Raw genomic sequence first — 16,327 nt, 5'->3', positions numbered from 1 at the left:
CTTACATTGCCAGAGAACAAACTGCGGCAGAGGAGTGAAAATGCTCAAAATGACACATCAGCAGCCACGAACAAGGACTCGGGAGCTCATGGTTCTCAAGTTGAGCTGCTCCAGAGCTCTGAATGGAAAGCAAACAACACAGAAGATGAGCTGAAAATGGGAAATCATGCTGTAAAGGGATGAGTCCTCAGATTATTTAAGCATCATTACACTCTTCAGTTATGTTTTGACTCAGCCTACAAAGGGTCTCTTCCAGCAGCACATCTCTGTCCTAAACTTGAAATCAGCAACTTCACAAACATTTAATGCCTTGTGTATTTAACAATCATCACAAACAAGAAAAGCCTGGACTTTGAGTTCACAACTCTCTGAAACCTCCACAAAAAATCATCACTGGTTTTGTTAGCAAGCATTTGGCTCAGGGTACAGAATAGAAAAAAAAAAACAAACTCACATGGTGCATGGAACATCACTAGCACAGATGAGTGATCTTTTATAAACTTGTCGAAGTCCTCATCAGTCAGGTGATAAACTACATTTTCTTCATCTGCCCAGGGAGTCTCCGGAGCCTGTGGCTGAGGTGCCTGTGGGCTACAAGACAAAACAGACACAGCTGAAAAGCAGCCCTCTGGTGCTAAGCAGTCATTTTGGCAAGTTGGACTGCAAGCAACCACTTTGTGCAGATGTCTGTATACGTATAACATGCTAACCCTTACTGAACAGCTTCTGTAATTGTACCCACCCAGAACTCATAAGCACTGAAACTCAGATAAAACTGGAGGAGGAATAAAAAAATCCATGAGAAGCTTATGAGGACAGATCAGCAATGGAAGGGGATGGAGCAGGGAGATAACCAGACTGCTTGGTTATTACATTATAGAAATCAGACGCATTTTCTGTTACTCTTTTACCCTCCTCAGCAGGATGCTCCATTTCTCACAGCATTCACACTTTGTAGTTCACTGGAGCCATTGCAAATGAAAGAAAAAAGTAGCCAGCAGAAACAGCCAATCTAAGCAGTCACCTTGAATACTGACAGCATAGGGCTGACAGAGAAAGAAGGACGTGCAGTGTTGGGACCATGAGCTAGATACACAGACCATTTCCTCGAGAACAGATGGTTTTACCCTGAACAACCCTGTGACCTGGGGAAGCATCTTTATGGCCTCACTCAGCAGTGGGCTTGTAGGCCTAATTCAGCAAAGCTACTCAACTGCATGCTTATCTTTTAGGTTAAGTGACATGTTCTACCGACTTCACTATGATTGCATGAATTTAACCATCTTTGATGCATCAGAGCCAGAGAGACTGCTCAAGGACAGAGTGGCAAATCTGGAAACTGAACCTAAGCTCCTCTGGACCAGTTCAGTGCTCATCATCCTGCTAAACAATTGTTCTTGGCTTTTATTAATGTACATTAAAAAGAGAATTTGGCAGACGTGAACTAAACCACGCTAATCGACATTTTATTTATTAAAGCAGTGTTCACATAAAGGACACCCAAACATACTAACAGTTGGAGCCAGACTTTGAAGCTATTTTATCCTTGCCAGTTACAGCAATGAGTTCCAAATACCCCCCAAAATTCCCCAGATTCCTTGGCAAAGTACAGGTCTGGATGTGACCCCATCTCTGGTGAAAGCAGATTTACTATTTTTGATTAAAATGTATTATTGTGTTAGCTGCCTGGAACAAGGAATGGCAAACAGATAGTAACTCATTTATCCTGCCTTGCTCATTTCTAGGCTGAAAGCCTAGTTTGATAAAAAAAGCAGTAGACATATACACAGATTCAGATAGCAAATTCCGTTGATGTAAGCAACAGATACGATCCAAGAATATCAAGCAATCCATGCAAAACTGTGATGCACACCTCCCCTATTGCTTATATGATAAACAAACCAAGGAACAAACATGAAAGCAAAGATCAGAGCTGCACGCGGCCAAGCAGACGAGAGAGAAAAAAGAGACAGGTCTTCGTCCATGAGAGTTTACTCTCTAAAAGCTGAGCAGATAATCAGTTTGTTTGTTGCCAAGCCTGTAAGAGGGTAATAATCTGCAGGTTTTGTGGCAGAGTGAAGGCTTTCCAGAAAACACCATGAGACTTAATGAATTTGGAAGGGGAGTTGGGTTGAACAGGCAGAGCATGATGAACACGGACACAGTGGCTACAAAGCACTAGGAGAACGTTGTGTTGAGCAGGGCCTGGCATGACCTATTTCAGTAAGGAATTAGTAAAGCAGGGCACGGGATGTTTACTCAAATGGCCCAATTTAAAATGCTGTGCATGCTAATAAGCCTACACAAGAGTTGGTAAGAAGCACCTCAAGGCCTGGAGAAAGCAACAAGCAAAATGTAAAGTGCTATTTAAAACTGAGACAAGGCACATCCAATGCCTAGAGACTAAAAATAGGATGACAGAAGTCTGGAAGAGTTATTGAGAGCTAATTCAATTAAGAACAGAGAACAAGTTCTTGATTCAACTGAGTAGCTAGTGCTGAGGAAAGGCCTGAGAGGAATCCATAAAAACAGCAAAACAAACTAAGCAGCTGTTGAAGGCAGCAAGAAGCTGCCTGGCTTGCCTACCATCCAGGCTGATACAGCTGTGCATCAGATTTTAAAAGAAAAAAAGAAAAAAAATTGTGGTATGTACAAGATAGCACCTCTCATGTTAATAATGCTGCGTGATGGTTTCTCTCTATGGTCTCATGAAAACATCTGAAACTCCATAAGATAGTAGCCAGTGCCTATTAGGAAGATAAGAGAGGTTAAGTATCTGTAACACTGATCCATTAGCACACTTCAGCATAAGAAAGAAGCACCTTCAATAAGTAGTAAAAGAAAAGGTGTTGGAGCCCTCCAAACTAGCAGCTCTTGTTCCAAGAGGAAAGAATATGGAAAATATCCTTGTAATAATTTAAATATTTCTAACCTTCATTAAGTTATATCATGCCCTCCCCAAAAAATTAGCATTGATCAACCACTTTCAGCACTTTACCAGTAACATTTAGAGGAAAAAAACAGAGAAGGGGGAGAGGGAAGAGAAAACAGTTGCTTTTCTGCAGTGTGTACCCAGTGTCCACAAAAATTAGGTCATTTCATGTAGCTCAATGTCTGCTGGATTCTCTTTCGAGAATCTATAATGACAGCACATGCATGCGCACTATAAAAACTCATTGGCTTTGCTCACCATGCGCTGCCAGGTACACTCTGGTGCTGCCATGCCCCTGCTCCACAGAACATCATCCTGCATCAGAGTCACTTCCTGACACAATTCTAATATTATACTATTCTGAAATATAGCCTATACACCCTGCAGCTATCTAATTACACTCTTTGGCTTTCCTAAAGCCCCTGCCATACCATTTGACTACTTGTACTGCAGATTCATCAGAGTAATATAATATTATGCATGCAGCAAATCTACCCCATATATGGTTTTAATTGCAACACCAATTACTGGCAAAATTCAAGTATGCATAATTTCTCAGTGTGGTTTCCTTAAAAGCTGTACTTATTATACAAAACAGTGGCAAGAAGGCTTCTGCTCAGATCATCTTTTAGGAACCTAATAAGCACGCACTAAGTGAGGACAAACAGCTGTCTTTAGCTCTGGACTGCTGAAATATCAGCCAAAGCCCACAGTGGCTTGTTAGCAGAGATTATCATTGGAAAGAGCTTGCAGCTGTTCTGCTTTGCCTCCAGTAGCTGTGTTCACTTGCTGTCACAGCACTGATATAAAGGCACTGCATATTACAGGGATTATCTGGATATTATGTGGGCAGACAGGGGAAAAAAGCCCCACCCCAAACATCTAATGTTTCACATGTGGTAGCCAAGACATAACCACAACCTTGCAAAACTGAAAGGCATAATAAAGTGCGGGCGATGAAGTCCTATCTGTGCTCCAAGGGCTGATCATCTCGGCATTGCTGGAGTTGCCATCTTGATCATTCATATCTGAAGGCTTAATGGACTAAATGAGGTTTAAAGACTATAGCTAAATTCCTCCTCTTTGATGCACGAGGCAGTACTCTCCTGCAGTGTTTGTACCTCCTGATGCTAACAGGAATGCTGTTATTACTTCATTCGTGGGTTCCCAATCCTGAAGCACTCACCTTACCACTGCTGAAGAGCCTGGGCTGCCTGCAACCATACATGTCCCCAGTGGAGCCCCAGTGGTACGGTAAAACACGTTTATTCCGAGCCAATTTTGCTAAGCCATATTATCACAATAGTTTGCAACTGTCTGTTCCTTCCCACGCATTTGTTTCCTTTTATGAGCTTCATTTCAAGATTATTTCCTTGGCTGCAGGAAACAAGGGAGGGTTACAAAGATGACATAATGCCCAAGAGCCAGGGCTAACTGCTGATGGCATTTCTCCATCACCAGGCTATCTTAGCTCTCTCCAGCCGCTCTATCAGCTTCACTGACGATGTGCTGATTTGCGCCAGCTGAAGAGCAACTACACACACGCTCACACACTTTTTCTGTCTCTCTCTCAACTGCTAGTCCCATAGGCTCATTCGGCCCCAAAATATTTATGGCTGCAAATAGCTTTCTTTAGGTAGAACAAGATGCTTTCAACACCACTTCATGTCATGACAGGAAACATGAGACTTTGTAAAAATGACCAGCATTCCGGGATGCCTTGATCTCCTGTTTGTCTCTGCAAGACACTCTAAAGGCTCCAGCTAAAGGCAGAAGAACCAATGAGAACTGTGCACTTGGTATATACATTTTTAATAAAAAACAAAGTCAAGCCTTTTGCAAGGTATTAAATTCAGGCACACAGTATCACTGGAAATTTAAGTTGGCATTTTTAATGAAGCTGGGATCTGTGTATCTGCATTTATTTTGGTCCACAGACAGCCCCCTGTTACAGATGAAATGCAATTGTAAAATGCAAGGCATGCATGCTAAAAACCAAACATTAGGCAATCTCTCTGTACTAGTTTAGCCAGTCTCAGCGGGGTAGTTTTGTTTGCTCTCCTGAGTGGAGGGAATGAGGGAGAGATGGCTGTTCCCAAACCATTACATTCTGTAAATAATGAAGAGTACATAAAAGGTGGAGTGCATGCAGTTCAATGCCTTACTTTTTCAGCCACTCTGCTATATCTGCTGCGGTAGCTCCATAGTTCTCGAAGTGGAACAGGAACTTTCCTTTCCTGTTAAAGCAACAAAACAAGGTTTAGTCCTCTCCCTGGAAGATAAGAACATGCAGTTATAGTTGAGTGTATGATTTCTAAAGTAGTAGCAAAACATAACTGACTCAAAATAGCAGATCGTAGGATATCCCCGGACATTGTATTCTTCCTTTATCCTTTCAAATTCAGCAGAGTAAACATTCATCCCCGCAAGAACCTGAAAAAACAGAGCATAATTGTACTGATTCTTACAATAAAGCAGGAACATTAAAACTTTTTTTAAAGAGTTAAGTAAAAACATCTAAGCTCTGGGCAGATTCTGATTTCATTTATATTGCTGTAAAGCAAGGGCATCTCTCTAAAAGGCAGTGAAGTTTTTCAGATTTTGTGCAAGAGGGACCAAAGCAGTATTTGAGTCTAGACCACAGAAAGCACACACCAATCAGCTTGGCACCACCTCCTCGCTCTGGAAGCGTCTCTGTTCCTTTATATTCACCCACTAACAGAAATACCTAAAGGGAATTCTCTCAATGACACTACTCGTGCTCTCTTTGCATATTGGGATTTTAAGCTACAAGCCTAACTAGATTATTTACTACTTCTGCTGGTACATGGCTTAGTTCGCATCCAAACATTAGCTAGGACACATGAAGTTCCACTCTCATGTCTCTGGTTTCCACTCCAGCAACAAATTTACAATCTCAGCTAATGTCCATAAGCTCTAACCAACCAAGCACTGACACTATCCCAGTTCAAAAATGCCCTTACTGAATGGCAAGGGGAAATCAGCATTACGTTGATGTGAAAGTAAAACATGCCCTATTTCCATGAGTCCAGGAAATACCACAAGGCATTTATGTACTTTAAGTATGTTAAATTACCGGACTGGTAGGGTATAATGAGAGTTAAGAATTAACCTTGTCCTACAGGTATCAAACAAGGGGCACAGAAGCATAGTAACTTCAGACTAGCAAGTGAAACAAAAAGCCTCTCCCTCCCTTTACTTATCCCTACCCATCCTCCACCTCCAGAGCCCTTCAACCCTGAGCTTCAGGCTCAGGGCTCCTACAACTTATCCTGTACCCTGTCCAATTGTCTTCCAAAAATTTCTGACCTGAACATCTGAAGATGGGACTGATTCTGAGTTTCTGTGTGTGGGATTCACATGGAGGTCGATCTGCCATAAAACCTTCAACCAGTGAGTTGCTGAGATATCACTTCATGATTAACTTAGTTTAATGGCATTGACGGCTTAAATCATTTTAGCAGCAGAGTCTTAATCCAAACCCCTCCTCCTTCCCCCTCCAAAACCAGGATTTTCTCCTTCCAGCTGAAATACCACATCAGAATTTAATACCAGGTTCCTGACTGCAGCAAACTGCACAGACCAACCAAATGTGCTCAGAGCCAGCATGAAATAAATCTTAAAAGCAGAAAATCCTCGTTTGAAGGTCAACCTTTTCTAAGAATGTGCTGGAAAGTCACAGAAAGATACTTTGTTTTCTCTCCCCTATCCTGAGAAAGGATAATGGAAAGCTAACTGAGAAGAGTACAGAAATAAGGTTTATACTGTCTGGTCAAGTCTCCTACTTTGAATTTTCCTTGTAGTTCCAACAATCAGATTGACTTAATTCATACAAGATTATCTAGACCCAGTTCTCCCCTTCCCTTATCCTCTACGTCACCACTTGAGGGTAGGCAAATGCAATAGAATCAATACACAGTGGTTGCTTTATAAGGCAAGAACCAGGTTCGTTAACTAATTCCCTCATAACCCCCAGTCTACCAGATTTCACACTTGCCATGGGCTTTTCAAGGATCTCCCAGGTGTTAAATGGGCATTCCTGACCATTTCAGATACTCTGCTACAATTTCACTGTGTCCACCCAGCCTGCAGTGATGGGTACAAGTCAACAACTTTGATTCATTCTGGTGTTCACACATTGTATGAAGCACAATTAGCAAAAAGCCTATTACAATGGGATTTGTTTTTAATGGCAAAAGTTTAGTGGCTTTAGTTGGCCTATAATCACAGAATTTTGTAATATCAGGGACCATCAAAATACACCTAATGGCCAAAGCCAGGATCCTCCCTCTATACCTAAGCTGCTCCTGCCAGATGTTTAGCTAATTTGCTTTTAGCAAATGACTGAATGACCCTGACTTCAATTTAAGTCCATTACCTCTTGTAATAGCCACAGCAGACACAAAGATCAATTTATTCCTTTCACCTCTGCAGTGACATTTGACATATTCAACACTTACCTGCTCTCCATCAAGCTACCTACAACCTAAACGGATGCTGAATCTTTCCTAGCTGGCCATATCTTCTGGGCTTCTGACCATTCCTGTTCTACTGTGACCCTTCCCCTTGCTTCACAGTTTTCTTGATGGGATTGGTCCAAAATTGGCACCTCATACCACCACCTGAAGCCTTTTTGGAGCCAAGTTTAATGAACAGATTAAACAAAGGCTTCCTTTATTTGATATCTGAAATAAGTGTAGGAACTTTATCCTTCTGAAGTCTCATGTTTTTACCATAAAAAAGACTAGCACCAAAGGAGGAAAGCACTTAAGCATATGTTCAAGCCGATCTTTACTGAGTAAAGCACTCTGCCACACTCACAAAGTCCATGGGCATGAAGGAGAGGCTGAAGTGCTTTGCTGACCACCAGTTCCTCCCTGCACTGGGGCCATAGTGCATCGGTGACAGTCACTTGCCAGAGCCCACCCTACCCACAAACCACGGGAATCTCTTGTGCCAAGGATAAAATAAGCCACCCTCTCCCGATTCAGAGCCCCTTTCTTCCTTCTGCACTGGGTGTAATGGAATTGCAAGATCTAAACCGAATGTAACTGAAAATGCCACCCTGCCCTCCTCTCAGTAACGGTACTGGGCCAAGAAACAACCAGTCCCAAGAGAACACAGCAACCAACAACAGGTACAGTTCACCTTTTCATTTTTACGACCTACTAAATAGGCAATACTGTACTTCATTTTCCTGCTATGTAAGAGCAATAATCACTTTTGAGCCTGGCACATCCTGACAGCTAATGACAGGTCAGATTAAAAGGCCAAACCTTCAGCTCATCCAAATCAATCACAAACTTCCCAGCAAAGCCTGATCTGGAGGTCAACATCACTCTAAGGTAGCCCATGGATAATTTATAATGGGTACAACACAGTTAACTTTAGAAATGGCAAACTGCGTACACATCCCACTCAGGACGCTAGTTAGGTCAAATTTAGACGAACGGACTGATTTTTGTCACAGACACAGGTAGCAGTGGCATAACTGGACCTTCCTCTGAACTGATCCTGCACTAAAAACACTCCAGTGTAAAAAGCACCCCTGACCTGAGCTGCATCAAGCACAGACACTGCCAGCCTCAGTGCTGTGTCACAGCCCTGTCACTCAGCTGTGCAGGATTAGCCCAGATCTACAGAAACCATTTCCAACTGAGGAAGGAAATAATCAAACTAGAATAGATCTGGAATTTAAATTCTCCGGTCTGAATTTAATAAAACGAGCTGCACATGGACAAGGAAGGGATAATTGCAGGCGAACACAGTGCTCTGCAGCATGCCTCCTCTCTGGCTCTACCTCTGTAGGTGATTCTTTACATTCCTAATTCCTGCCCACCCACACCTCACAACGCACCCACCGTGCAAGACGGGAGTGCCCACTCCCATGCATGCTTGGTGCACGCTCCACTGAGGGAAGATGGCATTAGAGTGCTGCCTGGCTAGACAAAAACACTCTTGAAAATATCTTCAAGGGTTGCACTGTGTCCTAAATAAATCTGAACAACTCCCACTCATTTCAGCCCTAAGCAGACAAGGATTTAGAGAAAATGCTTCTGAAAAACAACTAGCTGGAAGAACATGGGGGAGTCTGACAGCACTCAGTGCTTATGAGAAGCACTGGCCAGGGCTACCCTAGCGATGAACCACTCTGCTTCATCTTTTCCTCATCACATGCCACCTCTCCTGAGGAAACCTGTAAACTTGACAGTGAATGATCCAACAGGCAGGATCAGACCCAATCCAGCTAAAGCCATGAAACAACAATCCTATTTCTTTGTCACTCATATATTACTGGTATCATATAAATTATACATCAAGCACATTATAAAACCTTGACTTGAGAAGTGCTTTCAACTTGCTTAGAGAGATCAATACACCTTATTAGTACAAACAGGGAACTAAATTATTGTGACTGCTGTTAATGGATTTTATTAATGGTAAAAACTTATTTCATTTCAGTCTGGTCTGAATGTTAACTTTGTTGTTGATTTTATTATTGCTTATGCTTAGTGGCTAGGAGGACGATCAGTAGCTAATGTAGGGAAATCCTCCCATGGCACTGTGATTCTTCTCTAAAAAAGCGGATTAATTATCAATATAAGGGCATCCATCCTTGATCCCTCAATGAAACATCAGGCCAAAAAGCTGATCAACCCCATTATGGCAAACATTTCTTTATCTTTAGCAACACAAGCTCAACAGGACTACAAACTCACAAATTAGAAGCTAAACATAAAACTACATAGTGTCAAAGCCTGTTTTTCCATAGCAAGAACTACACTGGATCTAAAGGACAAGTGAGTTAACATCTCATTCTCCAAAGTTTTAAAAAGAATAAAAAACAAGAGAGAGAATCCTGAAGGAAGCTGGAACAGGGTCATTCATTTCTGGTTTGTTTCAACTTGCTTAAAATTCCCCACTTCAATAAGTATTTGTGGTTTTAAAAAAACAAAAAGATAAAGTGTTAAAAGGATTTTTAAAATTTTACATAAATCTTATCTTCTCACTTACATATTTACCCTTCAGTTCTGTGGCTGCCTGCTGGTAAGATGGCATCATTCTCTTACAAACACCACACCCTGATAAAAAAGAAATTGTGTAAGTAATATGCCAACAATTCTATTCAGACCGTTCTACAGGATCTATGTTCCAAAGCATATGAAACTGTATTTTTTATATACAAAAAATTTTAAAACAAAGTTCTTTATCAATTTATTTCAATAACGATTAGATTATTAGTTTCCAAGGATGTTACCTCTTGTTACAGTTTTGGAAAGAGTAACACCATCTTATATTCCTCAGGCTCTGAGCTGAGCCCAGAGGGAAACTCAAGATGAAACTCACATTTCAAAAGTCAATGGAAGATGTTATGCTTGTGAACTCAAACAAAAAGCTTTGTGCTTTTCTGGTCTTCAAGGGAGGGGGGGAGGTATTTCAGATTCTTCCGTCTTTGAAATTCATTTGAGACACATTTCATAAACACATTAAACAGACACCAAAAGTTAAACAGTGCTCTGTTAATTGAGAAGACATAACTCAGAAGAAGCAACAGCCCTTGTAAGATACAATAACTTTACATGCTGAGGAAAATACAAACGGCAACTGAAGACGACTACCAATGTACAACTGGAGCGTGCTAAGAGCTGCCTGATGATACTCTGGAGTGCTATGCAGATTAGCACTAAATCACCTTGTAAGCACCAGGTTTCACCGCTGCCAAGTAAAATACGTGCACGCACATGGGAAGGGGCGGGAGGGCAGACAGCATGAAAGAAAGGAAGCTGTGGCCAAGCACTTCAGACTTCCACTTTTTGTGGAAACTCTTGGGTCCACCATGGGACAGCAGTCAACATTTTTATTCTAGTGAAGAGACAAGAGTTTTGAAAATATCTTCTAGAAAGGAGGAACAGATTTTGCTGCCACTGGTTTAGGATCACATCAGCATGCCTGGGAAGAACATCCTTTAATCAAGAGGAAAAAGAGTTCTTGTTTCTGCGGTCTTCCCACCTTTGATCTCTCTGCTCAAATTGCCAGTGAGGTTGTTAAATTAGTGCTGGTCAAAATGACGATTTCTTGGTGTGCACAGACCACTCATTTGAGTCCCACTGAGGTCTTGCGGCTTCATCCAAACCACTGGACAGATATCAAAAGATATGAGTTGTTAACACCACCTTCTGAATCCTCTGTTTCTTCTCTCTTCAGCAGCCTCAGGCCCTGAACTCTCCCAGCTGTCGATCTCCTCTTTCCTTCTTCAACCTCTTACCACTCCCTGGACTCCCTTCTGGAGCGCAGGCACACACCGCCCTCCTCCACCCAGCCATCACCCCTATAGTCCTTCCATTCCCAGCTCTGCTGCTGCCTCAAACTTGCTGCTCCCAAACCCACTTCAGTACAACCTCTCCTGCCCACGCATGTCTGGACTGTTTCATACTGTTCAGGATACTGCCAAACCACACATATCCCTATACAGGCATGAAAGGGTAACCTCGAAAAACTAATTTTCTTCTGTTCCTTCTTCTTGTATTTTGTCTCAAAGGGGGGGCCTAATTAAAAGCGTATTAGTTTTTCCACTAGCTAACACCTCCATTTTTAAAGCCCTGTTTTCAATGATGTTATAAACAGCTCCTTTTTGTTGCCAAATCCAAACTGTCTCCTGCAGGATACTTCTTTGACAGAGTTAACTACAAATAAATCTGAATGCCTATAAGTATACCTAATTTTTCATATTTAGTGCTGTCTGACTTTTTAATATAGGTCCAAAAGTACAGTGAATGGTCTTCAAATGGCAGGTAATATCTTCTAAGGAAAGCATGCCTTTGCTCTGAGTCATTTTACCCAGACCAAGCATTCCTGAAATATTAAAGGAACTACATTTAAGTTTGCAGTCACTTTCATCTCCCTCTGCATTGGTACGTAATGAAAGAGCCCATTTCCTATGAATCTGCCACAATGAATCTAAGGCCCCTGCTTCCAATAAAGCAGAGAAATAATGCAGCTGTCTTCCCCGTAGCTTCCCAGACAAAGCCTCTGATGCCCCCTCATGCAAAAGACCTCCCTGAGTCACCCCTTACAAGTAAAGAAAAGCAGAATTTCCTTTAGTGACCAGCCTTGATTTGCTGCTCCCAGTTATGAAAGGTAACACCTGTATGAAGCCAGTAACTTCAGCTGCCCAAAGCCAGTATTTTGATGCAACTGCTCGTTGTATTCTGTCTCCAGTAACAGGAGTAAGAAAAGAAAAATTGGACAAGAACCAAGTCAGAAGGTCTCATGTGTTAAATAAAAGATGAGGGAGTTAAGAATTGTGAAATCAGAGGGGAGGGAAAAAAAAAAAACTTACTGTTGTGAAGGAAGCCTACTTGTTTAGAAAGCAGCAAAAGCATTACAGCACTGAAGACTAGCAGGTTTTTTGCCACTTCAAAAGAAGAGAAACTGGAAGGAGGAGGGTTTCTGGGGGAACGGTTCAAACAGAACGAAGGTTTAGATATGGCACATTTCAGGAAGAAACCCAGTTGTGGAAAACAATTATTCATAGTACAGGTAAACTGTGAAAGCACTCTGCAGCTGAACTCTTCCCAAAAGGGCAAATTACAGGCAGAGCAGGCGTATTGTCTCCTGCAGACACTAAGGCAGCAGCAGTGACTGGGAACAAGCATGCGCCATGCCAGGCCACCCAGGACCGTCCTGCTGCAGAGTCTGAAAGCACAGAACTGCAACCAATTTAACTAAAGGAAAAAACATTCTTTTAGTGATGCATTAAACTAGGTATTGGGCAATTCTGTCCATCTTGGCAGTACTCAGATAAGACTAGAGTTTCAGGCAGTAATTACAAGAGAAAATACACTGAGAAACACCAGATAATGCTGCCATGGGACACAGTTTTAAACAGAATCAACCAGCAAATTGCTAGTGGTGTCTAACATCAATTTCCCTATCCGTGCAGCGCTAGGAGGCTTTCCTAGCTTATATCACCATTCATTCCTTTCTCAGGGCTCCCCTGTTTTCCAGCTGAGCAACAACTCCAGTGCAACACTACCTTGTTTTGAAGAGCTGGAAAGCCTCTCATATACCAGTCACCAGAAAATGCAAAAAAGCAGTTGTAAATTTGCAAAATTAAGGAACAATCGTCCAGTGCAATGACAAGACAGTAGCAATACAAGGTCAAGGTCACAAAAGAAATGCAACGACTCCAATGCGCTCTTCTCTTTCTTTCCTGCATCCCCCATGAAATCCCGCTTGTATTGAAGCTACTCCTGCCAATGTGGGTAGGCACACCCAGGGTGCCTCCTGAATGCAGTAGGGAAGATATTCCTGCTCCCAACCACTGCACTGCTCCCTCTGCCTGCAGTTAGGATGAACAAATACGTTGGGTTTTTTTTCAACTCCATGGTCTCTTCCAGAAATCTTTTGCTTATGTGGAACCAGTTCGTCTTATGCTATGGCCCAAACTGCAAAAGTAAAAAGTGTGTGCAATGCTCATTTGCACTTAGAGCTCACAGGCCAGAGGACTAGGCACTCTCAGACAGATGTATTAACACTTATGAACTCAGCATACAGCGCTTCTGCCTTGTACAACACAAATCCAGAAAGGACAATGAGTAAAGAAGTTACAGAAAGCAGCTGCTTAAAAGAACAATGAGCAAGAGTCATCATCATAAGAGAAAGAGGCAAGACTAGGATGCACGTGATGGACAACCAGGGGAAAACTGAGGACAAACAGGCAGAACACCACAAGGACTTGAATGATAAAGATGGGACAAGATGGTATTAGTGAAGTACAGGTGAGGCTTCTACTCAGACTTGGATATATCTCAGGGGAGAAGGGAGAAAGAGGTGACAGGACATGCTGGGTTACTTACATGGGGCATAGAACATCATCAGAAGGGGTTTGTCTTCCTTCTTCAGAAGCCTTCTCAATTCCTAGTGAATGAACCAAAGAAAATAAAAACAGACCTATACCCAAGAATGCCTCCTATTATTTGTGTTACAACTTTAAAAGTTAATATTATTATAGGTTCGAATATCTGCTAAAAATCCTAGACCAGTATCTTCACTGTTGAGATGTGGAAGTTGCATGGCTTGGTTTATTCTCACTGCAGAATCTCTGACCGGAAACTTTTTCTTTCCTGTCCCATCCAAAAAGCCATATTCTAATTCAAAAAGTCAGATTCAATAATAAACAGTTTCCACACTAGGAAACCTTGTCAGAGCTATGAGAAGCCATAAGAATAGATTTTTCAGTACCAGCATGATAGAGAAACCAGATGAAGTTTTCAAATTGAATGCAACCCTTGGAAGGCTTGTAATAAGAGTACAGAGGGTGAACATTAAAAATTAATCTTCCTACAAAAACTGAATGTCAAAATAACTGTTTCTAATATTAAAAATGAAAGCTAGAAAATTGAAAAGGCCCTTTATGAAATAGCAGCTAGAGTCCAATCAATTAAAGTTTTAAAAAATCTGTAGACTAGAAAACTAATACAAAAGACCAAGCTGATTATATTAGAGAGAATATAATGGGTAGCTCTGTGGTGGCACTGGCTTTTTAAGGTAGTTTCATCATATTACTGCTTTCCTACCTAACACCAAGAGGACAGTTACTGTACAAGGTTAAATCACTCAAGATCTGGATCCTGTTTCTTCCCACTCCAGACTTCCTGAGATGATCTCAGGCACATGAGGGAACCTAAGGTTTAACGACAACCTGCAGTTGTAAGAGCAGCATTTTACCTCCTACTTGCATCCTGCAGTGACTGCATCTTGCAAGCTGCTACACTTTCCTGAGACAAACAGGTCTCTCCTGCCACACCAACCAAAACGCTTTGATACGTGCTGTGTAGCTGGTAGACTAGCATCATGAGGAAGGCGGGAAGCAGGAGACTTTATAGTTATCACAATCCACAAACTTTGTCAAGTCACTTAGAACAGTTTGGGTGCTTTAAACTTCCCTTCCAAAGAAAGGAAATAACGGTGCTTCATTAATGCAAGCATACATACTCCCTTCATCCCATATATTTATAAAACATACAGAACATCTATCCAGCTAACGTACCTTTTCACTGTCAACATGCACAACATCTTTGGCTTCAGGATCCTCCTCCCACAGTGGAGCACCTTCTGGATCCTTGAGAAAGGCCACCATAGACTGTAATAAACAGGGACAAAAGCTTTTAAAGGAAGATGAATGGAAACCATGAGACTTCCAATCTCAAATCCACACTGTCATGCAAACCCCATCCAATTAGTGCCTTTGCTTTTCTGCTCATATACTCATCTGCTCTAATGCAGATGAACACAAATCTCATATTGCAGAACCAAGTAATACATGGGTGTGCACCTTCCTCATAACTGATATCCCAACTTGCCAGTTCCCATTTCCACTACAAAACTGGGAAAAACAGTGTGGAAGTAGACCAGCACACACACAGTAGCTTCAAAGATCCTTCAGAGAGCCCTACCAATGGTATTAGATCTGCACTACTTCCACAGCTACTCCCTGGCTTAGCAGAAAAGATTTCTCTTTATGTAGAGGTCAGGTTCCCATACCCTTCACCATATCTGAGTAACCTTTGAATCCAATAGGACTTGTTGGAGGGGACACTGATACTCACTGTGAGCAAAAGCAAAGAAATCCACACTTAAAGATCAAACTGCTTATTTGGTCAAAGGAAGAATAATCCATCAATAGTTCCCTCCATGACGCATCTACCTAGAAACTGTGCTCAATGGATTTTTAAGTAGGAGAGTTAAGAAGCAAACGTGACAAGTGGGAAATACAAGACCCTATGGTTCTGCAGCTCCCATACTCAACAAGCTGAGTACACATGCATGCATACTTTATAACTGCTTTACTTGACTGACACGCAACAAACAGTCCCTTTCAGCTGATATTCACAGATATTCTCTTTATCATAAGGAAATACTCTCTGATGGTTCTGATTTCAGCCTGAGCCTAAGGGAAACTCCAGCCCTCTGAAGTCAATGAGACACTCTTCATGGATTCCAGCAGAGTCGCGCTGCCCCCCATTTCCAGCTGTACACAGAAGCACAGGGTTGATCACTATTATCTGGATGTCTGTGCTCTAGGAAACATAATACTTGGTATTCGGTGTTCATTCACCACTCAGACTGACCCTGTTTCTTTCTCTGTGGCATTGCTTGTAGGTACATGTCCACTCCCAGACAGGATTGCTGCCACACCAGTAATGTAGTGGGGTCCCTGAGGGGCTTCCTTCAATGTAAGGATGAGTGGATGATGCTGCCACAGCACTAAATGAACTTACTTAGAGTCGGAGCAAAGAAAAGCTTCATTAAAGCCTTTTTCAGCCCATGGGATATTTTGCCAAAGCAGCTCACGACTGAAGAGCACAGGTG

General features: G+C 41.9%; 1 protein-coding gene across 2 annotated transcripts in view; it reads right to left on the bottom strand.

Annotated features, from left to right (window-relative positions):
* Positions 1-16,327, bottom strand: part of PDIA5 (protein disulfide isomerase family A member 5) — a 102,706-nt gene that overhangs the window by 51,889 nt on the left and 34,490 nt on the right. For both annotated transcript variants that reach the window (XM_068407694.1, XM_068407695.1), the window contains exons 6-11: positions 15,006-15,098; positions 13,813-13,873; positions 9,968-10,035; positions 5,274-5,365; positions 5,098-5,169; positions 455-591 (exon numbers count right to left, since the gene is read on the bottom strand). In XM_068407694.1, the coding sequence (XP_068263795.1) occupies positions 455-591; positions 5,098-5,169; positions 5,274-5,365; positions 9,968-10,035; positions 13,813-13,873; positions 15,006-15,098 (523 nt within the window). The remainder of the gene's footprint in view (positions 1-454; positions 592-5,097; positions 5,170-5,273; positions 5,366-9,967; positions 10,036-13,812; positions 13,874-15,005; positions 15,099-16,327) is intronic.

This window comes from Nyctibius grandis, chromosome 9 (genome assembly GCF_013368605.1).
Source record: "Nyctibius grandis isolate bNycGra1 chromosome 9, bNycGra1.pri, whole genome shotgun sequence".
In the NCBI taxonomy this organism is placed as follows: domain Eukaryota; kingdom Metazoa; phylum Chordata; class Aves; order Nyctibiiformes; family Nyctibiidae; genus Nyctibius; species Nyctibius grandis.
The sequence above is the reverse complement of the archived record's forward strand: the minus strand, read 5'-3'. Positions and strand labels throughout refer to the sequence as shown.